The sequence below is a fragment of the Gopherus flavomarginatus genome, chromosome 6 (genome assembly GCF_025201925.1).
Source record: "Gopherus flavomarginatus isolate rGopFla2 chromosome 6, rGopFla2.mat.asm, whole genome shotgun sequence".
Taxonomy (NCBI): Eukaryota; Metazoa; Chordata; order Testudines; family Testudinidae; genus Gopherus; species Gopherus flavomarginatus.
The window spans coordinates 28294050-28319771 of record NC_066622.1 but is presented as its reverse complement, the minus strand read 5'-3'; the positions used below and the strand labels follow the sequence as shown (position 1 = coordinate 28319771).

Below are 25722 nucleotides of genomic sequence, written 5' to 3'. Positions count from 1 at the left end.
GCCCAGAGCCTACATAAGTATTATTCTGCCAGGGATATGTAGGTTCTGAGAGTGAAACCCTATGTTCGTTCCTAGGGAGTGCCAACTCTGCCTACTCTGTCATCATCGTTACTTGATTCTGATGGAACCATCTGGGAAAACTCTTCAAGGAGAACCTTGGAGTGGTTTTCTACCTCCCTTTCCTCCTCCCATGAGTAGAGGAAGCCTAGAATTTGGTCCATAATTGTCAGATATGTATAAAATTCCATGTACATTATTAGATCTATGATGGTTAGTTTTTAGACCTTGAAATTCTAACATACCTATTTAACAATCAAACTCAAAACATTCCTGGATAGGAATAAAAGAGAAATTTTTTTTATCATTGGCAATGACAAAGCTTACAGCAAAGGCTGTCTTCCTAACAGTGTCAACGGCACTAAAAATGTTTGTGTCTCTCTCTAGCAAAGTAGTATCTGTTTCTGTTAAGCACTGCAGAGAAGAATGTTAAGCAAAGAATAGTTCGGTTAAATAATTCAGTGAGTCACTTCACTTTTAAGAAACTCGTGATGTGATATCAATACCCAGTGATTAGAATATGGTTGGACAACCAGTGAAGGATGAATTAAACCTAAAAAAAGAGCTCAGCAGCACAAGGACTTTGAGATGCTGCTTTAACACAAAAGTCTTTGTCTCCAGTTTCACTTATTGATTATATCTACAATTTGAAACATCCTGCTCCCATTGAAGACAGTGGCAAAACTCACACTGGCTTGCATGGAAGCAGAGGTAGGTCCTATTTTAGTATTTAGTTTACAGTGACTCCTTTTAGCTTTTTGACAGTAAGCTTTAGTATTTGGGTAATGTCATAGGAAATGTTAAGGAGTATTTTCTAATAAGGATAACCATGTTTATCCAAGAAACAAACAAACAAACAAAAATTGTTAATTTACATTTAGAAATTCAAAATGTCCTTCCTCCTATTTATGGTGAAGTTGAATTAATTTTTTTATCTTTTATTTGATTTTAATATATAATGTTCTTAATTTTTTAAAGCCAAAGCCAACTGAAACTGTCACAACTGATGAGTCTGGGGTAAGATTAGTAAACTGACCCCAGTGGTTGTACCTCTACTTGAGTTTATTCTTTTGACTATGTCTATTTTTTCCACCAGTTTTTCTGTATTTTTCATAATTGTCCTACTAGCAAGATGTATGCAGTGGTTTGCATTCATTGTCAATGTACTATTGAATTCTACTACAAATGAACCCAACATGATCCTATTAACAAACTAGGAAACTTGGAAATGCATGTGATGTGTGAAGCATTTCTACAGATCCTGTGTTCTTAGCATGTAATTTTTCCTTTCATATCATGCTTATAAAGATGAAAAGACCCTAAAGTACATTTTCAAATCTTACCTCTTTCACCATTGTGTTTGTTGTTGTTTTTCTGAAAGTGTTGCATGTTCTGCTTTTTATTTGGTTTCACTTCTCCGTGATACCCTTCAGAACTCTGAAGACAGCGCTAGAATCTCCATCACTTTTTTCCGTCTCTTCCGAGTAATGCGATTGGTGAAGCTTCTCAGCAGGGGTGAAGGAATCAGAACATTGTTGTGGACATTTATTAAGTCATTTCAGGTGAGCATGATAATGTTAAATCTGCCTTTTAATTGTACATAAATCTAATTTAATTTTTATGGCTCAGGATGCAAGTAGCAAAATATTACTCTTGTAATTATATGTTACCTCTCATTACATGGAATTTAAAATATATGGGATGAAATCCTGGCCCCACTGAAGTCAATAAAAGCTTTGCTATTGACTTCAATGCAGCTAGGATTTTACCCTTCATCTTGAAATCTTAGGTTTTACAAGCATCAGAGTATTTATTCTACACATGACTTTGTAATTCTAAAGATGGCTTTTCATACAATTGCACAATAAGTTATATATGACATATTTATGTAGGCCATGTTCACCTACAGCAAACATAACTAGAGATAGATGATTACCAGTGCTTGTTGGGATCAAAAATTCTCAAAGGATATGAACATGTCTTCAAATGCTTTAATTTTATGATTATGTAAATGAGATATTTACCTCTGTAACAGATAGATGTCTAAGGTCCTGAAACTGCAAACACTTACGCACGTGAAATTGATCGAACTACTGACATGTATAATATTAAGTGTTTACGTTTTTGGAGAATCTGGGGCTAACTATAATAAAATAAAATAGAAGAACTGATGTTTTGAAATAAATAAATATCTTTCTGGCAGAAATCATCTGAAATATTTATTATTTGATTGTAATGTGCTAATTCTGAAGAGTGGAAGTGCCATCCATGCCACTGAAGTGCATATATTACATGTCAGTTCAGATACTGTCCCCTCCTTTGGCTACTCTACATTGCCTAGACAGAGCAAAGTGGCCTAATCTGTTTCTAAGGAGCTAGCTGAGAGTTCCCCTGGAATAAATTGCCTCTTCCACCCCAATATAGGGGTGTATCATGGGGGAGGACATGTCATGGTGGGGAGGGCTTAAAGCACAACTCTACTCTTCCAATTCTCAACTGGCATATGGTCCTGTAAGAGCCACTCTAGTTGTCATAAGTTAGAGCAGACTCCTCTAACTGACACTGAGACCAAGGCCTCAGCAGGTCTGCCCTGAGAATCAGGGAGTGGTTACAAGTCCCTGACTGCCCCACCCCTTTTTTCTGTATTGAACAGATTTGCCAGCAGGAGAGATTCTGGGCTATAAACTCTAATAATGTGCCCATTGTATGTGGAAGAGTATTAAGTGATTTGAGCTCTTATCTGATATTTTAATAATTTTACAAAAACTAAAATCTTGGATAAATCTGTATAGAAGGGCTACATTATTTTTTCAAAAAGCTCCACAAATTGAAATTATTAAAAAATAATAGAAGGCTTTTCCCATTGTTTTAGGCTCTGCCATATGTTGCTCTTCTGATAGCTATGCTGTTTTTCATCTATGCTGTTATCGGAATGCAGGTAATTATGAGTAATTTTCCCCTGAAAATGAGCACATTGCCATATTCCCACTGATGGACTGTTCTTTCCCATGGCACTGGGGTTCTGCCCATGCTAATAAAGACATTAGGCTACATCTGTGTGCTAGAATGACTCCCATATGAATTCCTATGTCCCCAAAGGGTATAAGAGTTTGGCACAGCTCAGGAAAGAGGGAAGTCCTCACTACAGTTAGACTGGGGTGAGGAACATCCTATATGGAATGGCTTTCCTTTCTGATTCTCCCCTTTTCTCCATTCATTCACCAGAATGGGACAGAAACCCTTACGATTTTTAATTTGACATTATGCATGTACAGCACAATAATATAAATCTTCCTAAAACAGGTAGGATAATGGTCTCTAATATTCTGTAATATCACATACATATATAATACAATGTCATATAATATCTGTAATACTCTACTGGGAAAGGAAGGCTAGTCATGTGGTCAAGGCACTGGACTTGAACTCAAGAGTTCTCGATTCAATTCCCTGTGCTGCCACTGACTGACTATACGACTTTGGGAAAATTGCTTCAACTCTTTATGCCTCAGTTCTCTGCTCTGTGTCTGTCTTGTCTATTTAGATTGCATAGTCTTCAGTACAGGGATTATGTTTTACTATGAGTATATGCAACACTAAGCACAAATGGGATCTTAATCTCAGTTGTGACCACCAGGTGCTAGTGTAATATAGATAATAAAGATAACAATCTGACTCAGAACATAGGAGGATGCATAACATGTGTAATAATAGATTCAGTGATGTTGCACTGAACATTTTAAGACCTATTCTGTAAATATGCAATATTTACTGCATGTTGTCAGATTTGCATTTTTACGAGGGAAGAAGTGAAGAAAGCAGAGGAAGCAATTATCATACTTGTAAAACTGTTTTTCATACATAGAGATGTTAATTTAAACTGCTGGATTATGGCCGTTGTTAGACAAAATTATGTAGAATGGAATCAAAAATAATATTTGATCCCAACTTGTGCTTGCAGGTATTTGGTAAAGTTGCCATGAGGGACAATAATCAAATTAACAGAAACAACAATTTTCAGACTTTTCCCCAAGCAGTCCTCCTTCTGTTCAGGTAAGTGTATTTTAATCTTTACTTTTTATTAGTGCCTACGAGTTCTTAAACAAACATTTGGAAGATGCTTCTAGCTTGTGTAATGTCAACTTGCTTAAAATCTGTTTGAAAGTTAGAAATAATTTAGCATGACGGTATGTAATCCTTTTTGCCATACTTTCTACTGTTCACTGACACAGAATAGTCTTAAGAGTGTATGATATGTACAGAAGAATAACATAAAGTCACTCAATCTATTAAGAGAGCTACCAGAAATAATATCTAATGGGAAGTGTATTGTAATTTTCTTGATACATGAAGGGCCACAATATACCTGGCCCTAGCCTGAATGTGCAAAGGATAGAGAGGGTGAAAGGAAACTTGGCCTCCATTGGGCCCATCATACACAGGGGCCAAGCACAGTGGTGACATGATGACTTCACTTGCTGAGATCCAGTGTTGTGACTAGCCTCTGCTAAGGGTAAGGGGACTGCATGCTGAATCCTCTTTTATGGTGTTAATGAAGCTGTGTTAGACAGGAACGCCAGGGAGATCGAGTATCCCTAAAACAGAATACCTTTTCTGGTGATGCAGTTCTGCACTACTACCAATGTAAGACTGTAGCTTTGGGCCACAATTTCACCCTAATGAGTTTGATCATATAAAAAAGTCAACAAAAGATTTTTCAATATGTTGGATGTACTCATGTACTGATATTTCTATGGTGTTACCTAATTAACTTTGAACAATGAAGGTCCTTTGTTCAAGAGATAAGAAACATCAAAATTATTAGATAAGAATGTCATGTGGCAGTAGTTCAGATACAATATCTAATGTGACATTTCCTGATCAAACGCTGTTTGCTAAAATGCTTCCGACAATAAGAGGAACCTTTCTGTTTTAATTCAAATCGCTTAAAAAACTGAGGACGAAGTCAAGACCTCAAGTGAGGTGAAGGATTTATTTGTGCTAACCTTCAATTTGCACTGGAAATCACCAGTCACAAGTCATGCCAATTAACTCAGTGAAGCTCAGAATCACACTTCTTGGATGCCAGGAGGGAAATGAAAAACACCACAAAGCAGTTTGGCAGTTCTGTCTTGTGGGAAAATATCCCTCTCAGAACCCACAAGGGCGATTGGCCACCCCCAAGACAAACCATCTAAAGCGGAGGTTTTCAAACGCTGGGACGTCCCCCCAGGGGGGACTGAGGAACATTTAAGGGGGCGAGAGGTGACGACAGGTGGCTCGGGTTTCAGCTCTGCATGGCAGGGCTCAGGGAGGAAGCACCACCTCCGCCCCCTGATTCACCTCAGTGGGGCACCTGATTTACACTGTCAGCAGCCTCCCTGCCCAGCGCTGGCTCTGCCCTCAGAGATTGTCACATGTGCCCTCCCCCACCCTGAAAACCTGAGGTGGGACAGGTATTGTGCCTATTTTTGTCTGGGTTTTGGGGTGCTCTACTTAAAAAGTTTGAAAACTGCTGATCTAAAGGGAAGGAAAGGGGAGGCTGGAAAAGGGTGTCTCACACTGGCTAGCACACTAAAAGGGAGCAGAGTGGCCTCTTACAGCCATGCAACCCTTCAGGTACTGATTGGGATTCCAGTGATATAACTGTATGGACAGTACGACCCATCAAGAAAACAACATCTTTTAAAGCAAATTACCAACAGATGGGCATTTTGGTGGGCCTGCCATAAATAAACCATGTTTTCAGGCATAAATCAAAATATGCACTCACAAATTACTTGGCATGCAGGTACTTTAGGCACAGTCAGTTACCTTTAACCAGTTAGCACACACAAATATGTGTTAGCCTCCCTGTGACAAGTCCTCTGCCCACCCCTCTTCCTGGGGCCCACTGATTGCCCCAGTAAAGCTCAGAGAGGCTTCTAGTTATGCAGCACTCGTGGCTTTATTTACACAACATTCTTCTACCGCCAGTGTTATGCTATGAAGAGAGCTTGCAAGCCTGATAATCACCTCTCCTAAACAGAGTCTGCCCTCAGCCTGGAGACTGACCTTCCCCTGGCCATTCCCCCTTCTTCTGGCTACCAGCCAGCCTTTATAGCCCTTGAACCCTCAGGCCCACAGCGTTCAACTAATTCTAAAGGCCAGGCACCAGGCTTCCGCCCAGCCCCAATCCATTTGTCCTGATTGAGGCTGGCTGAGCGGGGGCTAATTAGGTGCCTTTGCACCAGCACCCTGCTACACTCCCCCTTTGGAAAATATTAATTGTCTATAATAATATGTATAATTAACACTCTATATGGTGTCCTGCTAGAAAGAGTCAGCCTCTTCCAGCCTTAACCTCTGTCTCCTCATTCAAGGTGCTTCTCTTCTGCCAGTTCTGAACACTAAAGTACAACAAACTCCTTCACCACAGCAGTATATATGGGTAGAAGCAAGCGATACATTAGAAACAAAAATAACCAAACGAGGGGTCAACTCCTACAAACCCAGCTTGGCATAGTGCTTCCAACTATAAGTATGTTCCACATGACTTCAGTGAGACTACTCAAGGTAAAAGCAGCGAAGAGTCCTGTGGCACCTTATAGACTAAGTCTATAGACTTATATAAGTCTTATAGACTGTTAGTCTATAAGGTGCCACAGGGCTCTTTGCTGCTTTTACAGATCTAGACTAACATGGCTACCCCTCTGATAGTCAAGGTAGTAAGCACTGTGTGAGGAGTATAAACTTCATGGGTAACTGGTCTGCCTTTAGGTTAACCAGTTCCTATCCACCATGCCAGTACCTCAAAGGTTCTGGAAACCATGTTGCTTATAGAGAGAAATGATCATTTTCCCTCAAAAAACAAGTATTCCACTTCAGGAACCAGTTATGGGAATGACTGTAGGGGCAGTTCTATGGACCACTAGTAGGTAGGTCACATAGTTGCCTCTTATTTACCCTAGGCAGCCCTTGCATTCATAAACCTGACTTCTGGGGAGGAACATCCAAACAACACAGGCTTCCAAATTTGTATACAGTATTTCATTAACTAAACTAAATAACTAAGCAAAAGCATAAAATACATACAAACAAAAAAGAAAGTGGGTTAGTATCGAATTAATCTAATTATCAGATTGATTCAATTATAGCAAATAAACCAGTAATTCCTCAGAAGCACTGCATAATGATTTGTAATGGCAGCAACAGTCAGCCTCAAAAGTAAGAAAATATTATAGAACTCAGTCCCAGCCTCATGAGCTAGACCAAAGAGGGTCAGATCCCTGCTGAGTTGAAGCTAATGGGAAGACCACAGCTTTGATATTGATTAAGACACCTGGTGATAGCCAATCTCTTCTATCTCCTCCATCTCCAATGCAGGGACACCATGAAACATTCCAGTACAACTCAAGATGACACAGCTTATTGCATTTAATATTCAAATAACAAATTTAGGTGAAAATAACATCATTTTTCAGAATTTAATATGCAGCTCCTAGCCCACGACATATATTTCTGTGTGTTTTTTTAGGATATTTTCAACACTTTTAGCTGCAGTTGTGATTCCCAGCTCAAGGAGACATACTTATGCTAGCTGTCTTCAATCTAGCATGCTAAAAATAGACTGTAGCTGTGGCAGCATGAACAGTAGGGTGAGTTAGTTGCCCAGACGATGTGCCTAGACTCTCAGATGGGTACATACTCGGAGCAGCTAGCCTATCCCACCACCCACACTGCTGCAGCTACATTCTGCTTTTTGCTTGCTAACTCATTCAGAGCTAGTACAGGCACATCTCCTCAAGCTGGAAATCACATCCCCAGGTGGAATGTAGACATACTTTTAGACAATAAGGTTGTTTTTGGATATTGAAACACTATCCAGGATATTTACACAACATTCTTCTACCGCCAGTGTTATGCTATGAAGAGAGCTTGCAAGCCTGATAATCACCTCTCCTAAACAGAGTCTGCCCTCAGCCTGGAGACTGACCTTCCCCTGGCCATTCCCCCTTCTTCTGGCTACCAGCCAGCCTTTATAGCCCTTGAACCCTCAGGCCCACAGCGTTCAACTAATTCTAAAGGCCAGGCACCAGGCTTCCGCCCAGCCCCAAGTTTTGGATATTGAAACACTGACCAGGATCCTAACATTCTTTGATAGGATAACGAGCCTTGTGGATAAGGGAGAAGCGGTGGATGTGATATATCTAGACTTCAGTAAGGCATTTGATACAGTCTCGCATGATATTCTTATAGATAAGCTAGGAAAGTACAATTTAGATGGGGCTACTATAAGGTGGGTGCATAACTGGCTGGATAACCGTACTCAGAGAGTAGTTGTTAATGGCTCCCAATCCTGCTGGAAAGGTATAACAAGTGGGGTTCCGCAGGGTTCTGTTTTGGGACCGGTTCTGTTCAATATCTTCATCAACGATTTAGATGTTGGCATAGAAAGTACGCTTATTAAGTTTGCGGATGATACCAAACTGGGAGGGATTGCAACTGCTTTGGAGGACAGGGTCAAAATTCAAAATGATCTGGACAAGTTGGAGAAATGGTCTGAGGTAAACAGGATGAAGTTCAATAAAGATAAATGCAAAGTGCTCCACTTAGGAAGGAACAATCAGTTTCACACATACAGAATGGGAGGAGACTGTCTAGGAAGGAGTATGGCAGAAAGAGATCTAGGGGTCATAGTGGACCACAAGCTTAATATGAGTCATCAGTGTGATACTGTTGCAAAAAAGCAAACGTGATTCTAGGATGCATTAACAGGTGTGTTGTAAACAAGACACGAGAAGTCATTCTTCCGCTTTACTCTGCGCTGGTTAGGCCTCAACTGGAGTATTGTGTCCAGTTCTGGGCACCACATTTCAAGAAAGATGTGGAGAAATTGGAGAGGGTCCAGAGAAGAGCAACAAGAATGATTAAAGGTCTTGAGAACATGACCTATGAAGGAAGGCTGAAGGAATTGGGTTTGTTTAGTTTGGAGAAGAGAAGACTGAGAGGGGACATGATAGCAGTTTTCAGGTATCTAAAAGGGTGTCATCAGGAGGAGGGAGAAAACTTGTTCACCTTAGCCTCCAATGATAGAACAAGAAGCAATGGGCTTAAACTGCAGCAAGGGAGATTTAGGTTGGACATTAGGAAAAAGTTCCTAACTGTCAGGGTAGTTAAACACTGGAATAGATTGCCTAGGGAGGTTGTGGAATCTCCATCTCTGGAGATATTTAAGAGTAGGTTAGATAAATGTCTATCAGGGATGGTCTAGACAGTATTTGGTCCTGCCATGAGGGCAGGGGACTGGACTCGATGACCTCTCGAGGTCCCTTCCAGTCCTAGAGTCTATGAGTCTATGAATCTATGAGTCTATCCCACAGGCGCCATTCTTAAATAAATTCTGTGAGTTCTAGCTGCACACACACACACACAAACACACAGACACACACTCCACACTACACACTACGCTACCAGTCCTCTTCTGGAGTTAAACACAAGTACTAGAATGTTAATGGAGAGCTCATTATGAAACAATAATTTTTGATGGATCTTGTCTTGTCTTGTTTGTGCCCTAACAAAGGTGTGCGACTGGAGAAGCGTGGCAGGAAATCATGCTAGCTTGTTTGCCTGGAAAACACTGTGATCCAGAATCTGATTATAGTCCAGAGGAAGAATTCACATGTGGAAGCAACTTTTCAATTATTTATTTCATCAGTTTTTATATGCTCTGTGCATTTTTGGTGAGTTCAGTTAGTGTTTACAAGCAAAAGTGAGTTTTAGCATTTTGATTGGACAATTGACTTCAATCTTGCCATATGTGCAGGAGTAGCAGTTTGCAGGATTGGGCCCCAAGATATATGATATATGCTATGATAATTTATCATTATTATTGGTTAGTACCATCATACTGTCTAGGAGTTCTGCTCACTGACCAGGACCTCATTGTCCAAGGTCCAGTACAAACACAGAAAAAAAAATCCCTGGCTCCAAGAGTTTATAGTCTAAGTATCAGACGAGAGACAACAGATACAGAAAGACTGACAGGGGAGTACGAGGAGACACTGAGGGTATCTCTGCAGTGCAGCTAGGAGGGAGCCTTCCAGCCCAGGTAGACAGACTTGTGCTAGTGGTGCTTGAGCTAATCCACTAAAAATAGCAGTATGGGCATTGCAGCCTGGACTGGAGCTCAGCTCTCTAGCCCACCCTAGACTCCTAGGCTTGAGGGCCCAAGCTCCAGCCTGATGAGCTGGAACATCACTAAGGCTATTTTTAATGTGCTAGCTACAGTCGCACTAGTGTGAGTCTGTCTGCCTGGGCTGGAGTCCCAGCTGCAGCCCAGACATAAACAGAGACAATATGGGTCAGCATAATAGGCTGTGATATCAGCTCACAAGTAGGCTAACTGTTGTCAAGGTTTTGGTAGGCCTTATGGCAAAGTAGAGTTTTAAGGAGGGTTTTAAAGGAGATTAATGAGATGTTTGTAAGAAGCTTTTCCCTGGTAGGATCTGCAACATGGGAGAAGAAACAAGGATGCTTGTTTGAAAATGTAACAACTGGGCAATAGAGGCCAACCTCATGGGCTAATCAGAGGCAAGAGGCAGCCTTCAGTACTGAATGCTAAGTAGGGTGAGAATAGGTCATGAAGAGCCTTGAAAGTGAAGCCAAGTAGCTTTTGTTTGGTACGATAGAGAAGAGAGAACTGGTAAAAGGATTCAGAGAGAGAGGTGACATGGTCAAAGCAACTGGAAATGATCATTTGAAAATGATCTATGCAGCAGTATGCTGAATGCATATCAGCAGGACAAGATTGCATATGTTATGTCAATATAAATAATGATAAAGAATGATGTTATCATATTTGCTGGGAAAAGTTTAATATTTATCAAATCTAGTATCCACTAATACTATTTAACCAGCTTGAATTCTAATTCTGCTGAAAGTTTAAAGTTAAATTCTTTCATATAAACACATATGCCAGCAAAATGAAGGCAAATATAAGTTTTGAATTGCTTTTTAGATTATCAATCTGTTTGTGGCCGTCATCATGGACAACTTTGATTATTTGACACGTGACTGGTCTATTCTGGGTCCGCATCATTTGGATGAATTCAAAAGAATATGGTCAGAATATGATCCTGAAGCAAAGTAGGTTCAATCATTTCTCTCTCCAGATATCCCTAATGAATGTATAAAAGTAAAGTGTTAAATACTTTCTTCAGAGGCACATATAAGTGTGACAAATGGTACATATTTATTTTAGGGGAAGAATAAAGCATCTTGATGTAGTTACGTTACTGCGACGCATTCAGCCTCCCCTTGGTTTTGGCAAATTATGCCCCCACAGAGTGGCGTGCAAGGTAGGTCTTAAAATAAGTTCCCCTCGTCGTTTTTCTCCATAGTTCATAATTTTACTGCTTTACCACGATAATCCTGTCCAGTTTCATGGGTGGGGGAAATTGTCCTTCTGAATTACTCCAGTTTTGCACTACATTTATTCTGCCTGCTCAAATCAGTTTGTTATTTCAGTTAATTGATTTCAGTGTAGTTACACCAACATAAAGCACTTTAGGATTAAAGAAGTGGCTGTATAAATGTAGCATTATTCTATTTTCATTATCATAGTTTGTGTATTTCCAAGAAACTGGCTAAAACATAATTTTACCAATTAAATACAAAACAATATTTTTTTTCAATAAACCTTCAATCATACGGCATTTGTGCTACCTAACTATGTACCTGCAAGAGACCATAGAAGCTCTTATACTTGGCAGTAAATCTTGGAGAAATAGTTTCTATTAGAGAACAGGCCAGCTTTTACTCAATGTTTACTTTTTTTTAACTTAGTGATTGCAAGTGGCGTCATTTCCCCAGGATGCCTCTTTTTGCTACCTGCATTCAGAAGGAGAGAAGTCAGATTTACAAAACCCCTGCAGTTTTTCTGAACATGTTAAACATCTAATTGTGATAAAAATGGTTCTGTTTTCATTTTACATTCTGTAGCAATTATTTCACAGAGAAAAATTGTCAGAAGTTCCACTTTCAGGCCTACACACAAGTATAGGAGAGAGCACTCCATCCCTTAATTTGTTAATCAAGAGTTGGAGTTCTGCACAGGGGCCTGAAACCAGTGGGTATGTACTTGGCATGGCTAAGCTGTGCCTCCGCCGCCGCTACTCATGTCACGGTGTCTACACGGCTATTTATACTCAGGCCAGCTTGAGGAGAGCTAGTGCGAGTATGTGTGTGTGCGAGCAGAGGAATCGCATCCCTAGCTCATAGTGCAGACATGGTACTACACTAGAACAGAGGAAATATCAATTAGATAGGAAAAAATTCTGATAGATCCAATACTGTCATTTTACCAAGGTCACTGAGGCCCTGCTGTGAGAGATGACTGCTTAAAATATTGATGGCGATAGAGTAGATGACAATTCAAATCTTATGCACAGCCATGCCCTAGTTGAATCAGGAGGTCCTTTCCAGACTGATTCAACATAGTTATTACTGATTTTCCAATTAGGCTGGCTTACTTAATTAAACGAATCTGAGATGTGTGATACTGTGTAAAGCACTCCTGGAAAATGTAGTAGCTTTTGCAAGTCAGTTTTGATGATGTGGCTCTTGGGTGGGCATGCACATGTATACAAACAACTGAAACAAGCTAACTACTGAAAACAGTGACCCAGATTCTCTCATGCAGTGCAGCTGTTCTGTGCAGCACTACTGGCACAATCTGGCCCTAAAGTTGCCAAACCTGTCCCTGAGGATCCCCTCGATACAGGGGATCCCTAGTGGCAAAGAGCCAGCACAGATGCTCTTGCACCACTTCACCAACCCCCACCCCATTGCTTGCATAGCAGGGACCAGTAGGCATGGCCAGAGAGAAGGCTCCGTAACCAGGACTCCCCTGCACTACTCTGATCCCCAGCTGCATTTATTGGTCTCCTGGGGCTGTTAGCAGCTGGCGTCAGCTAGAGCAGACCTCAAATTCCTTTAGCTCAATGCCAGGGCTCTGGTGCTGTAGAGGCAGAGGCAGCAGGATCAGGAACATACACTTTTGCATACACAAAGCAACGTTTACACCACACTGCCCAACTTTTCTGTTGTGTGCAGTTCAGCCTTCACCAATAATCTGGCCCAACATCTGCAAAGGGGCTTAGTGAATAAAATATGAAAACCACTGAACATTTTCAGCTCTTCTGGAAACATTTGTGTTATTAATATCATTGATAAATTGTATGCAGCTGAGATGGATCTTTGGAATGCCATGGATCATTTCTGGTTTCAAGCAAAAATGCTCTCTTGCAGAGCGATAGCCTGTCCATCAGCTAAGGGATATGATTTTTTTTCTACATACTTTGTCAGGTGTTATTCTTTTCATACATGTCAGATTTTTAGATATATGAACATAATTAAACATTATTGCCCAAATATATGCCCTCAAGAATTAATTTGTTAAAAAAATTCATTTGTTTTCTTTTTTTCATGTACAGAGGTTAGTAGCCATGAACATGCCTCTGAACAGTGACGGAACAGTCATGTTCAATGCTACATTATTTGCCTTGGTTAGAACTGCACTGAAGATCAAAACAGAAGGTAAGATAATATCTGTGAAAATTATACTTTGTGTGTCAAAATACTTGGTGAGGAAAAGTTCAGGAGATGTGATATTCTACATAATTCCTTCTTGCTGGACACCAGCAAACCTGATACTGGTTTGGATTGAGGGCTATATTCCCAAATGGCTAGAGTGTTCTTTTCTTGTTCTGTGGTTAGAAATTGGATGAGAATGCTGAGATACAGGCCCAAGGAGACCTTGGAAACTGTTACAGACCTATATTTGGTGAGATAAGGACACTGGAATATACTGTGGAGGCTGAATCTGAGTGGGTTTGGCAGACTTTTATTACTGTGCATTAAGAAAAGACAGTACAGTTCCAAGAAATGATTTGTGTTAACTATACCCTCGAACAACTTCACTCCTTTCTGTCATTTACTGTCTCTGTCTCCTTTTTCCTTCTAATTTTTTATTTTCTATGTATTTGACTGTTTATTGCTCCCCATCCTCTGGTGGCTCCTCCATTCCCCAGAAGACTTCATGCTCCATTGCCCATAACAAGCTGCTTAGGATAAGCCTCTGTATGTAGCATTGTGTGGCAGATCCATGTGCACTCTTGTGGATGAGTTCAGTTCTGCAGGAGAAGGGATTCCTACTACCCAAGCTAGTCAATCCTTCTGGCTGCAGCCTGCACACTAGCCTGGAAAAGGTCCCTTTCACTGTCTATTTTGGTTAGAATTTGCATAAATCTAAATGAATAACTCAATCTCCCTGAGCCATTTTATCTTTTTTCTTTAAATTAAACAATTCAATGTAAGGACTAAAGATTCATTAATTGCAGCACTAACTGAAATGTAATCGTTTTCTAAGTTATTTGTAGCATAATCGCTATGTCTGTCTTTCTACAGGTAACCTAGAACAGGCAAATGAAGAACTTAGAGCAGTTATAAAGAAAATCTGGAAGAAAACCAGCATGAAGCTCCTTGATCAAGTTGTCCCTCCAGCTGGCGGTTAGTGGGATAAACTTTAATAAGCGATGAGCAAAATCAGAACTCAGTCATTAACCAACAGCAAACTATAATGCCAAAATAAATATATCAGATATTATATTTTATGTTAGATAATATAATGGCAGGGCTGATTAATAAAGCTTTCTTAAATTAAAGGGAAACAGAAAAGAGAGATTTTTCTGGTAATTTTCTTCCTTGCAAAAATATCTTTAATTAATTGAAATAAAATTGATTGCAGTGCATTCAGCAGAACATATATTTTGTACTAATTAAGCTTAACATTTATTTTATTCTTTTATATTTTGAATATTTCTGGGAGAAAACTAAACCCTTTCTATTTCCTATTTTAAAAAAAAACAACATTTTGCTAAATTTATTAAGCTCAAATCTTCAATCTGTTACACTCGTTTAAATTCAGGGCAATTCCATTGTCTGCAGACTGTGGAGTTGGTCCAGATTTACACAAGCATATCTGAGATTGGAATATGGGCCAAAGTAAATAGATTTTTAAATTCCACTGATTTCAGTACGTTGGCAAGAACTACAAGCCATGTATGTTACTTGTTATTGTGTACTGCAAAATGACATCAAATCTTTTGTTATATATTTATATGTAAATATAATATATAGCTTTTCTTTAGTAATATCCTGTAGGGTTAGGTGACTGTTTTTTACTTGCATTTTCAAGTTTTAAAGGTGCAGGATCTGTTGCACAGTATCATCCATATCAGTAATACATCCAGGCATCCAAGATACAGATCCATGGTAATCATCTGGTATGTTTTGTAGCTTACTGTACTTTCAAGACTGATCAGACTCAGGTTTGGAAGCAGACTCAAGATCCCAGACCCGATGGTGGTGGAGGCTGATCTCTCTCTGAAGGTGACATTCTCAGTCTCTAGGGGAGAGAGAGCATGCTGGCTGCACTGCTCGTCAGCATGACTCAAGAAGCAGCATTAGCTTTAGAGCTGGAGGGAGCCACTTGCTACTGGTGTGGTGGCTGCCAGCTAAAAGTGGGGATGATGTCAAAAATTTGGCTACCAAAAGGGGAACTGATACTGCACATTTAAAACAACTTTTTGTGTGTGTTCTACTCTATTCTTTTTAGCCTTACATGTGAGTGCTTGCATGGCATACATGAATTGCTTTGTTATTGTTGTAACTATGTGCTTGAGCTTTTTCTGCAGCCTCTGTTCCTTTCAACTATCAGTCTTTCAGAATATTCTGAAGCAATTCTGTTTTAGGGTGGTGGCATGGAATTAGTGTTGCCTCTTGCCTCTTTATTCCCCTACATTTTTATTGAAATATGGATGCATGCTTCAGAATAGCTAGCTGTGCCTGCATAAATTAATCTCACAGAGAATCTTTAAAGATTATATTCTTAGAATTGATCCTCTACAGTTGCACTTTAGTTCATTGTTTAAACTTTGGTTTCATTTCATTGCTGATTACAAGCTGTGTATTAACTTTCGGTAATACTAAAATCCATTGCTAGTACCATAATACTTACTTTGAAAATGTAGTTCTTCAGTGTAGGCAGGACAGAAGATAAAAAAAATTTGAACCATCATTAAAACTGTAGAAAACAGATTGTCTCCAAAGATTTCCAACAGTATAGTACAAATATAAAAACGTGGTCATGTCCTTTTTCCAGTCACTTGACAAGATCAAATCTTTCTGTTTAAGTCCTGTTTTGTTTCCTTGCTGAGTCTAGTCAATATGATTTAGAGATAAGTGAAATACAGAAATCAATGGTATCTTAGCCTACTGAAAGGAGAAAAGAGAAATACAACTATTTTACATTCATAGCAGATATGAATGTAAAATAGTTGGTATACAACATAAAATAATTCTTACTGAAACTGAGTATTCAATAGAAAAATAATATATAGTAATACAAAAGCTGATATTTAAGTAACAATCTCTGAGTGAATAAGTCTTTAATCAAAGATGAGCAAAGTATCTCAGTTCAATATAACAAAATCTGTTACATCTACAGTATTTAAATTGGCCAATCTCTGATTTTTCCCCCCAGTGTTTTTTTGTTGTTGTGTTGATGAAGGCTAGATCTTTTCATATACTTACAAATGTAGCATGCCTCCACAACTGGATCAGAACCAGTCAATTCCCTGATTGACAGAATGGAAAGAAACCAAATTACATTTTTTCTGAGCTATAAGTAGATGCATATAAAAAAATTAAATAACTCATTACTAGCACAAATTAAATTACAAATTACTGTAAACTGATTTCATTACAGCATTAATAATTAACAACTGATTTCAGCTCAAGAAAGTCCCTTGCACAAGACAAAATATTAGATACTTTCTGTGTTTAGCATGAATTAATGTTGTTAATGTAAGAGAATGTAGGGCAGAAGACATACCAAAGACCCAGTAAGATCTATCTCCTTTTTGAAAAAGAACTTTCCTCTGAATTACCCCATCCTTTGCCTCCAAGCCCATTCAATCTCATTTAACACTTTCTGCCTTCTTTAAAAATATGTTCCACGTAAAGAATTTCTTTTGCTCTCCTTTTAGCGGTAATTAAAAATCTCTTTGTGGTGTGATCACTTCGACTGAGCTGCTTCCCTGCCTATACATCTTTAGTCATGTGTGTTACTCAAAAACAAAGTCAAGGATGACTTCCTTTGGCCCAGTCTCAAATTTTGTGTGCCTAGGTCTCCACATACAAGTGATTGTGCCTGCAAAAGTATGTGTGCATCCGTTTTGCACACACAGTCTGACATTTACATACACAAATTAGGCAGCTGTGAACTCAATCTGTCTAACTTGCACATAAAAAGTGGGTGCATGCCCATGCTGGTAGGCACACTCAGCTGCAGTTCAAAAGTGGCTGTGCAGCATCATGGACTGGCTTGAGGCATGCTGACAGTGTGGCCCATAGTGTATGTGATACAAGGTCTCATTTCTACTCATTTGTTCTTTCACAAACCATTTCATATGTTATTTCCTGAATAGCTCTGTTCAAACATTGGAGAGGAAATAATATTAAGGATGGGGAAAGACTTATGTTGGGAGTCGGAGCAAGGACATATTTCAAGAAGTAATGGTCTTAATTAAATTAGAGAAGAGAGGTTGAGATTAGATGACTTTCAGGGAAATCTTCCTAACATTCAAATCAGAACAATTAGTCAGTTGAACGGCTGCCAAGAGAGATTACAGGTACAACAAAGGAAGTGTTCACAAAGAGATTAGGTGACTAACTTCAGAGAGTCACGGAAAAACATTCTGCCTTAGGGCCTGATCCTGTGCAGTGATGAGCTCTTCCTGTGAGGCACTGAGCGCCCTCCAGTCCCACTGTAGCCAGTGGGAGTTTGGGAGGCTTAGTACCTTAAGGAGGCATCAGCACTTGGCAAAAGCAGGCTCAATGATGCTACATTGGATGCTATGTTGGAACAGACTGGGCTCCCAACCCAGGCCACTTTAAACAAATTAGTAATAGTTTTTTCCTTACTGTCCTTTGGTACTTTTAAAGGCACATAAAATAAAAAGCTGCTCCAAATATATCCTTATTGTATTTCCACTGAACTCAGTGGTCTTATGTCTGGGATGAATTTGGCCCACATCAGACATTACTGTCACCAATATTTATTGGTCTGAAAGGAACTTATTTTGAACAGTAGATAATTGATTAATTCAGTTTGAGAACGATGCTGCTATAAATATAAAAATGTCATCATCATGGGTTTAATTCTGTACTGCTTTTTTAAAAGGACATTGTAATTACTGAAACTAACTACAGAAACAGACCATCAAAATGAAATATGTGCACTTACACTAGCATTATTAAAAGAAGTAAGTTAATTAAACTTAAAATCTTAAAAGATGCCATATTGTAGGTAGCAGCAGAACCAGTTAACTGGTTGGATCTCTCAGGACCTGAGATAACATATAATGCAAAGTCAAAGGGAGACTCAATTTTAATCAAAGTGATACTGTATGACATGATACCAAAAAAGACAGAGGAGCATTTGAAATGTGTGTAATATACAACTCACAATATGTTTCCCAGCAAAAGTATGTTACAGTGTGTTTAGACATATTATTTAGTGTTCATACAGTCTTTCTAAATTCAGCCAATAGAAGTCACAATTGTGCCTACAAACCCAAATCCTGAGAGGTATTAAGCACTCGTCTTTCACAATGAGGTCAATAGAAGTTACAGATTCTCAGCACCTGTCAGGATTTGGCCTACTAACAGCAAAGTAGACTTTGGCACCACCAATATTTTAAAACACATCAATTCCCCCTTGATGTATAACACTGTGTTAATTAGCAGCCATATTGCAAACAGCTTTATCAGTATGTTAAAAATATGAAGAGAGAAGGCAACAAACAAATAAGGCAGCAAACTTCACTCCACATAAGTCCAGGAAAGTAAAGAATACTCAAAGCAGGATTTTTTAAGCAATACAATATCCATAGCTTTCTAATATGCATTCCTTACTAGGACATCAAAAGTCCATATCTGGGTGCTCAGTCTGGCCATTAGTCGCATAAAATGGGCATATACATAGTTAAATACTGAGTTGAGAACTTGAATGTAGGATCTGGATATCTTATTAAGGCACTTGTATTTGAAGACTGGGCGTTCCATATAAAAGTATTGATGGTCCACAAAAGTGCTCATTTTCACTCTTTACCAAATGACTGTGTATCTTCTGAATTATTATTTGTATTAGCATTTCAGAGTCTATCTATTGCTATAGGAAACATTATGTTCTGCCTCATACATGCTACTATTGTCATATGCTAGCCAATGCGCAAATTCTTACTCAAACAAGATTCTCAATTAATTTATTAATGTATTTATTAATTTATTAATTTTGAATTTGTGAGGGCTGTGGGATTTGCCCCTCAATTCTCATTTCAGAATTTTTGTTGCTGGTTGGCAATAAGATAATAAGCAAATATAATGCAGCCTGAAAGGCGCTGAGATACTATGGTGGTGGAGCACCAGTACAGGAAGTACAAAGACAGATAAATAGATTAGAGGCCACTCTGATGGTGCAGTTCAAAAAATTGTATTTTGATATGTTACCTGTGCAAAGTTGGTTTGGTAGGAAGTAACTGAGCAAGAATAAATTAAAAACAGGAAATTTCATTTTTATATAGTCACTCTTCTGAGCATATTCCGTTTCTCTAGCTCTGATTTTAATAAATTTGTTCAAAATAACCAAAGCCAGTAATTCAACTCCTCTGCAGATACTAACATGTTTATGATTTTATTAAAAAGGTATCTTTTAGAACTTAGTAAAATATTCTGTTTTCTTCTACATTAAGGACTACTTCACTTAATTCTAATATTGAGCTAGATTGTATGCTAAAATATTGCTTTATGCTAGGTTTAGGCTATCTTATTATAAGATGAAAGCATAGTGCTTGTTGCACCCATCACATTTGTTTTCCTGAATCAGATGTGAGTATATAGGCTATTGGTGAAATGTGCTGACTTGGGAGAGATCTGTCTGGTCTGTTCACTTAGATGATGAGGTAACCGTGGGGAAGTTCTATGCCACCTTCCTGATACAGGACTACTTTAGGAAATTCAAGAAACGCAAAGAACAAGGACTGGTGGGGAAATATCCGGCGAAGAACACCACAATCGCTCTACAGGTGATTTTGTTTTTACATTTTAACTAACCATTTTGTAAGCTTATTTGAAATAGCAGGTAGATGCCTGTTGATGATTGGGTAGTACCTCAAGGAGTTTTTTTAACTGACACTTTGGGTCCTTCGTTCATCAAAACATAAGAAATAGTTTTTCTATCTATAACAAGGTAAGTGCAAAATGTCTTTGTGTGCTACTAAAACAATAATTTAATAGGTTCGTTGCAGAAATATGAGATGAAGCTGATAAGTCAGCTGAAATGAAGTGTCACTTTTGAGATGTCATTTTCCTTCTCTTCTTCATTCCACTTTTTTTTAAAGGTACTGTTTATTTTGCTTGTGTTTCTGTAATGTCCTCGGGCAGGAACTCTTAAATGTTTTCATAGTATGCACCATCTCTTAATGGACAGATTATCTTAAGGAACAACCTTCTCTCCTATGACTTGTTCAATTCCTTTCCCACTGATCATCACACATACCATCTCCTCTCCTGTTTGCCTCACTTTGCCAATTGTGTATATGGAAGATAAATATTTGCAAAGTACTTCTGGCTGTCTTTGAATGCGATTTAGCAAGTGAAAACAAGGAGAAACAGTTCCATTTGATCAGCCAGCTCTCCACAAACCACCAGTAAGCGGTCTGTGGACTATTGATCCATAGATCATAGTCTGGAAACTTCTGCCCTAAGAAGATGCCTTTTAAATTAGTGAACTGGACTTTGAAACAAAAGGCTGCCCTTGTAAGACCCCCAGTTGTTACACTTTGCCCAGTTTATGTTGGTTCAGGACTTTTCTGACATTCAATTAATGCTAGGCAGATTTCCATATAGTTTAAACAGGTTTAATAAGGGTGATAACTTCTTATTTTTATGTTGAATTTCCATAAATAACACATCTCCTGCCCTGCTTGTCGGCTTGGACATCCTGACACTAGCAAAATTCCTCTACTTCACTGTTGCAATGACAAAATTTTACATTTAAAATTTTCAGTTTACAAAATCTTTCTCTATATCAAATGGACTTGAACATGTCAGTATGTCCATGTTTGAGCTGTGGGTGCAACTTCCAGCTCCATAATTGCCCTCCTTCTATCAAGCTGGTGTGCTAAAAATAGAATGTAACTGCAGCAAAGTGAGCTGCAGGACAGGTTAACCGTCCTGGGTACATACCTGTCTGACACTCTCTGCAGGTAGTCAGGGTTTGCACTGCCACAGCTACATTCTGGTTTGGAATGTAAGGTTTATGAGAAGGTTTATGAGAGTTAGTGTAAGTGTGTCTCCTTGAGCTGGGAATCACATCCACAGCTCCAAGTGTAGACATGGCCTAGAGTAGCATAGCCTACTTGTTATGGCCCTTGCTTACTACTGGTGACCCTGTTACTGGTCTGACTACTGGAATTCTTTAAAGTGGAAATCTTAACACCTACAGGCTCAGAAATTAGCTCACCTTACCAAAGAAAAAAGTTTATTTCCTCCTGATTCTAAAATATCTGTCAGACCTCCAGAATGAGAGCTACCACACTATTAAAATGGCAAATACTTGCAGGGCTCTGGGTTTACTACCTGGATTGGGTGTGCACATGTTCCACCCACATGCATGTGTCAACTCTAGGTAGTCCCTCTATTATGCCTGCTTATTTTGACCATGAGAGGGTGTTTCAGGATGATAGGATGATGTTCCCCCTGCTGTGTATTTGGACATGTGATAGCTGATAGCATAAGGCACTGAGTGAGTTTTCAAGCCACAGTATCAAAATCATAGGCGGTGCATATAATAGGCCAAGTCTCCCCTGGCGCAGCTGCCACCAACCTGCTGTCAAACACCTGGGCTGTGGTGGCCAAGCCTGCGCTCTGCCTCTTCCTTTCTCTTCCAGTTCCTCCTCTCCTCCATTCCACCCCCATCTCCGGAGGTCCCTGCTGCTCACTGCACCCTCCTCTCCTCCACCCTTCCTCCCCTGAAAGGCCCCCCACCTGTGTCCCTCCTCTCCTCCAGCCCCCACCCGCCGCATGCCAGGTCCCTGTGGGTAGTGAGAGCCTCACAGGGGAGGGGGTGGAGGAGAGAAGAGATGCAGCGAGTGACAGGTGGTGGGGACCTCATGGGGGAGGAGAGAAGGAATGTGGCGAGTGGCAGCAGGGGGTAGCGAAGCGGGTAGGGGGCAGGGCCTGGGCTGAGGGGACGCGGAGTGTGGGCGGAAGAGGCAGGACAGGGAACAAGCCTCCCCCTGGGGAAGCTTCACCCTGTGCCCAAGATCAAAATTCTCCACTCTAGTTTACTAAGAGATCAAATAATTAGTAGAAAAAAAACACACTAACTGTTTCCAAGTAGGAATGGATTTTTCTGTTTATTGTTACTTTATTTGCAGCAAATTGCTCAATTGTGGGGATTGAAAATTGAGGAAACAGACAGGACAGAATTATCTCTTTCTGGTGCCTTCAGACTAGTGGGTCTCAACACACAATAGCTGAAAAATTGGCCCATGATGCCTCTCCCCTCATATACCTGCAAATAATTGTGGGATTGGGGCACGGCATGATTTTTTGGAACATTTTTTACCATTTTATGAGGAGGCAACTGGTGCTTCTGGATGGTAGGGGCCACTTCTATCTGTCTCGCCCTGCTCCCATGTTTCTCCTCTGCCTGCCCCCCAACTCTATCCATTTCCTCCAGTCCACCTCAGATCACCTCTTCCCAATGGAAGCTTAACTGTTATTAAGCATGCATATCAGTGTCTCTTAGACTGCATAATTTAGGGACCCACCACTGCCATCACACTTGTGTTTAAACTATCTAAAGAGATTTAGTTGAATGATGTGTGTAGGGTTTATAATTCTAGGCCTGTGAGTTGTACTTGAGAAACTACAATTTATTAAACAAAGAGGCGTTTTTAATTTTTCCTACAAGCCTCACATCTTATAAAAGAATTTTTGCAAGTTTCCCCAGTAAAGAGATTAAAATAATGAAAGCAGCCAGCTTACATCACTTTTACTTGACTCCACTGCCCTTGATGGCCTTGTTATTGCAACATATACCACATATACCACACTTCCTTGATAAACTGCTTATGTGCTTTATGTAATAATGATAATAGTCTTACATATGGAGAATCACTTGCAGCCGAATTGATCGCCAGATGATTTATATATTTTTCTAAACCATACAAAAGGTACAAATATCTCTTTGCCTACTACTGCAATGCAGTCACCCCTGTGCTGAAAGATGTCAAGTGTTTAGCAGTGCCATGAAATAATGCAGAATGGCCTGCAGGGATAGGAAGTGAAGAATACCACCGTCAGTCCACTGCTGAATTTGTAGTGAAAGAGGTGCCGGGGCCAGGGCCTGCTCTATGCACCAACGTTCCAAGCATGTGCTTGGGGTGGCACTTCTAAAGGGGTGGCATTCCGGCTCTTTGGGGCAGCACTTTTCAAGGGGCAACACTCTGTTTTTGGGGCGGGGGGTGTTTTTGGTTTTTTTTGCTTGGGATGGCAAAAAACCTGGAGCCGGCCCTGGCTGGGGCTCAAACAGTTAGGTATTTTCATAACTGATGCAGCAAACCCGGAAGTGCCAGGGCTGTGAACTGCCAAGCCCAGAGGTGTTGGGGCTATGAACTGCCAACCCTAGAGGGGCCGGAGCTATGCACTGCCAAGCCCAGAGGAGCCGGGACAGCCCTGGCAAGCCCTGGCACAAATTAAGCACTGCTCTAGTCACTGAACTAACTTTGAGAGGTGAGGTTGCTCACTAAAGTTGCGATGGAACAGAGTGTAAAAAAAGCCTTTGAAGTACTCCCTTATTTTGATCAAGGCTTTCCTACAGTTCCGTCCTATTGTTCGTATAATGTAACACTTCATTTTAGAACTCTGGTTAATTTACATGTACAGATACTCAATGGAGGTATATTGATCATCTGCATTTTTTGAAAAGACATGACAAGAAGTCCAAGTGGGAGATTGTGCCTGGCCTCTGCATGGGTGCACAAGGGAAAGAGGATGCAAGGGGCTTCCCCCTTCTGTTGCACACCTGCCCGGGGGCTGTTCTCTATGGCAATCCGTGTGCTCAGTGTTGCCATTGGTGCTAGTCTTTCCACAGAGCAACATCAAGGGCATGGCTGAACTTCCACTATAGTCAGTGCTGGTCCTGACATTGACTTCAGTAAGATCTTGAGTGGGGAATACCCTCTTGGCATTCCCTGAACTTCCAGGAGGAACTGGCCTCTGTTCTTCACTCAGTGCAGTATGTGCCTAAAAGGCAAAAAATTAGCCAAATTCTGCACTTCATTACACCCAGTCCAACTTATTGACACCAATGGGTTAGCAAGGTCTGCAGGTAGAATTTGGCTCACCAGTTGCTGGTAATCACCATTAGGGCTGTTAGTTGTATATATTTTTGCAAAGAATACCATAGTCTTTTTAGTATGACTAGCAAAAAGGAAAGCAAAATGTTCACATTGCATTTTTGAAATCACGCATGCTGAAGTGAGTCTTTGAAAACTCATGAGTCTTTGAAAACTCATGGTGATCAGGGGAGGTCCCGGATTACTGGAGAAAGGCTAATGCAGTGCCCATCTTTTAAAAAGGAAGGAGGATCATGTGAGAATGAATGATACGGCTAGACTCTTGCTGGAACATATCAAGGGAGACTATGCCAGGCTGGGGAAGACGCTTAAGGAAATCGAGGCTCAGGTGGTCTTCAGTGGGATTCTGCCTGTTCCTAGAGAAGGGCAACAAAGGTGTGACAAGATTATGGTGATCAACCGATGGCTCAGGCAGCGGTGCTGTAAGGAGTGCTTTGGGATGTATGGCCACTGGGAAGCATTCATGGACAGAGGACTGTTCTCTCAGGATGGACTTCACCTGAGTAAGGAGGGAAATAGACTTCTAGGATGGAGGCTGGCCCAACTGATTAAGAGAGCTTTAAACTAGGAATTGGGGGGAGATGGTTGGGAGATGTCCAGGTAATCTCCATGCCGGAATTTAACAGTGAGGGGGAAGAAAACACCATAAGAGAGGATACAGCCGTGGGCAGAAGAATTGACATAAGGAGGAAGGGTAGTGTAGATACCAGTCTAATAGGTGATACTTGTGGTAGAATGTCTGTGCCTAACTGGATAAAGAATGTCAGTGAAGCCAAACGGCAAAAAATAAGATGTCTGTACGCTAATGTGAGGAGCCTAGGTAACAAAATGGAGGAACTAGAGCTACTAGTGCAGGAAATGAAACCAGATATTACAGGGATAACAGAAACATGGTAGAATAGTAGTCATGACTGGAGTACAGGTATTACTATGTGCTGTTTAGGAAAGACAGAAATAAAGGCAAAGGTGGTGGAGTAGCATTGTATATCAATGATGAGGTTAACTGTAAAGAAATAAGAAGTGATGGAATGGATAAGACAGAGTCTGTCTGGGCAAAAAAAGACTACTAGAGCCTCACCTGAGATAGTGCTTGGGGTGTGCTCCAGACCGACGGGATCTGATTTGGATATGGATA

General features: G+C 40.1%; 2 protein-coding genes across 11 annotated transcripts in view; one reads left to right on the top strand and one right to left on the bottom strand.

Annotated features, from left to right (window-relative positions):
* Nucleotides 1-25722, bottom strand: part of CHDH (choline dehydrogenase) — a 133583-nt gene that overhangs the window by 23456 nt on the left and 84405 nt on the right. Inside the window, exon 9 of one of the 2 annotated variants that reach the window (XM_050960593.1) lies at nt 16709-16736. The exons of the other annotated variant lie outside the window; for it this stretch is intronic. The gene's annotated coding sequence lies outside the window, so the exon portion shown is untranslated. Of the gene's footprint in view, nt 1-16708; nt 16737-25722 lie in introns of those variants that run through there. 2 annotated transcript variants of the gene reach the window in all.
* The window catches only part of CACNA1D (calcium voltage-gated channel subunit alpha1 D), a 313335-nt gene that overhangs the window by 235515 nt on the left and 52098 nt on the right, over nt 1-25722 (top strand). For 6 of the 9 annotated variants that reach the window (XM_050960583.1, XM_050960575.1, XM_050960574.1 and 3 more), the window contains 10 exons: nt 1036-1074; nt 1491-1619; nt 2930-2995; nt 4019-4110; nt 9620-9779; nt 11057-11184; nt 11300-11396; nt 13533-13635; nt 14506-14607; nt 20116-20246. In XM_050960583.1, the coding sequence (XP_050816540.1) occupies nt 1036-1074; nt 1491-1619; nt 2930-2995; nt 4019-4110; nt 9620-9779; nt 11057-11184; nt 11300-11396; nt 13533-13635; nt 14506-14607; nt 20116-20246 (1047 nt within the window). The remainder of the gene's footprint in view (nt 1-1035; nt 1075-1490; nt 1620-2929; nt 2996-4018; nt 4111-9619; nt 9780-11056; nt 11185-11299; nt 11397-13532; nt 13636-14505; nt 14608-20115; nt 20247-25722) is intronic. The other 3 variants (XM_050960577.1, XM_050960579.1, XM_050960578.1) reach the window with 1 other exon arrangement.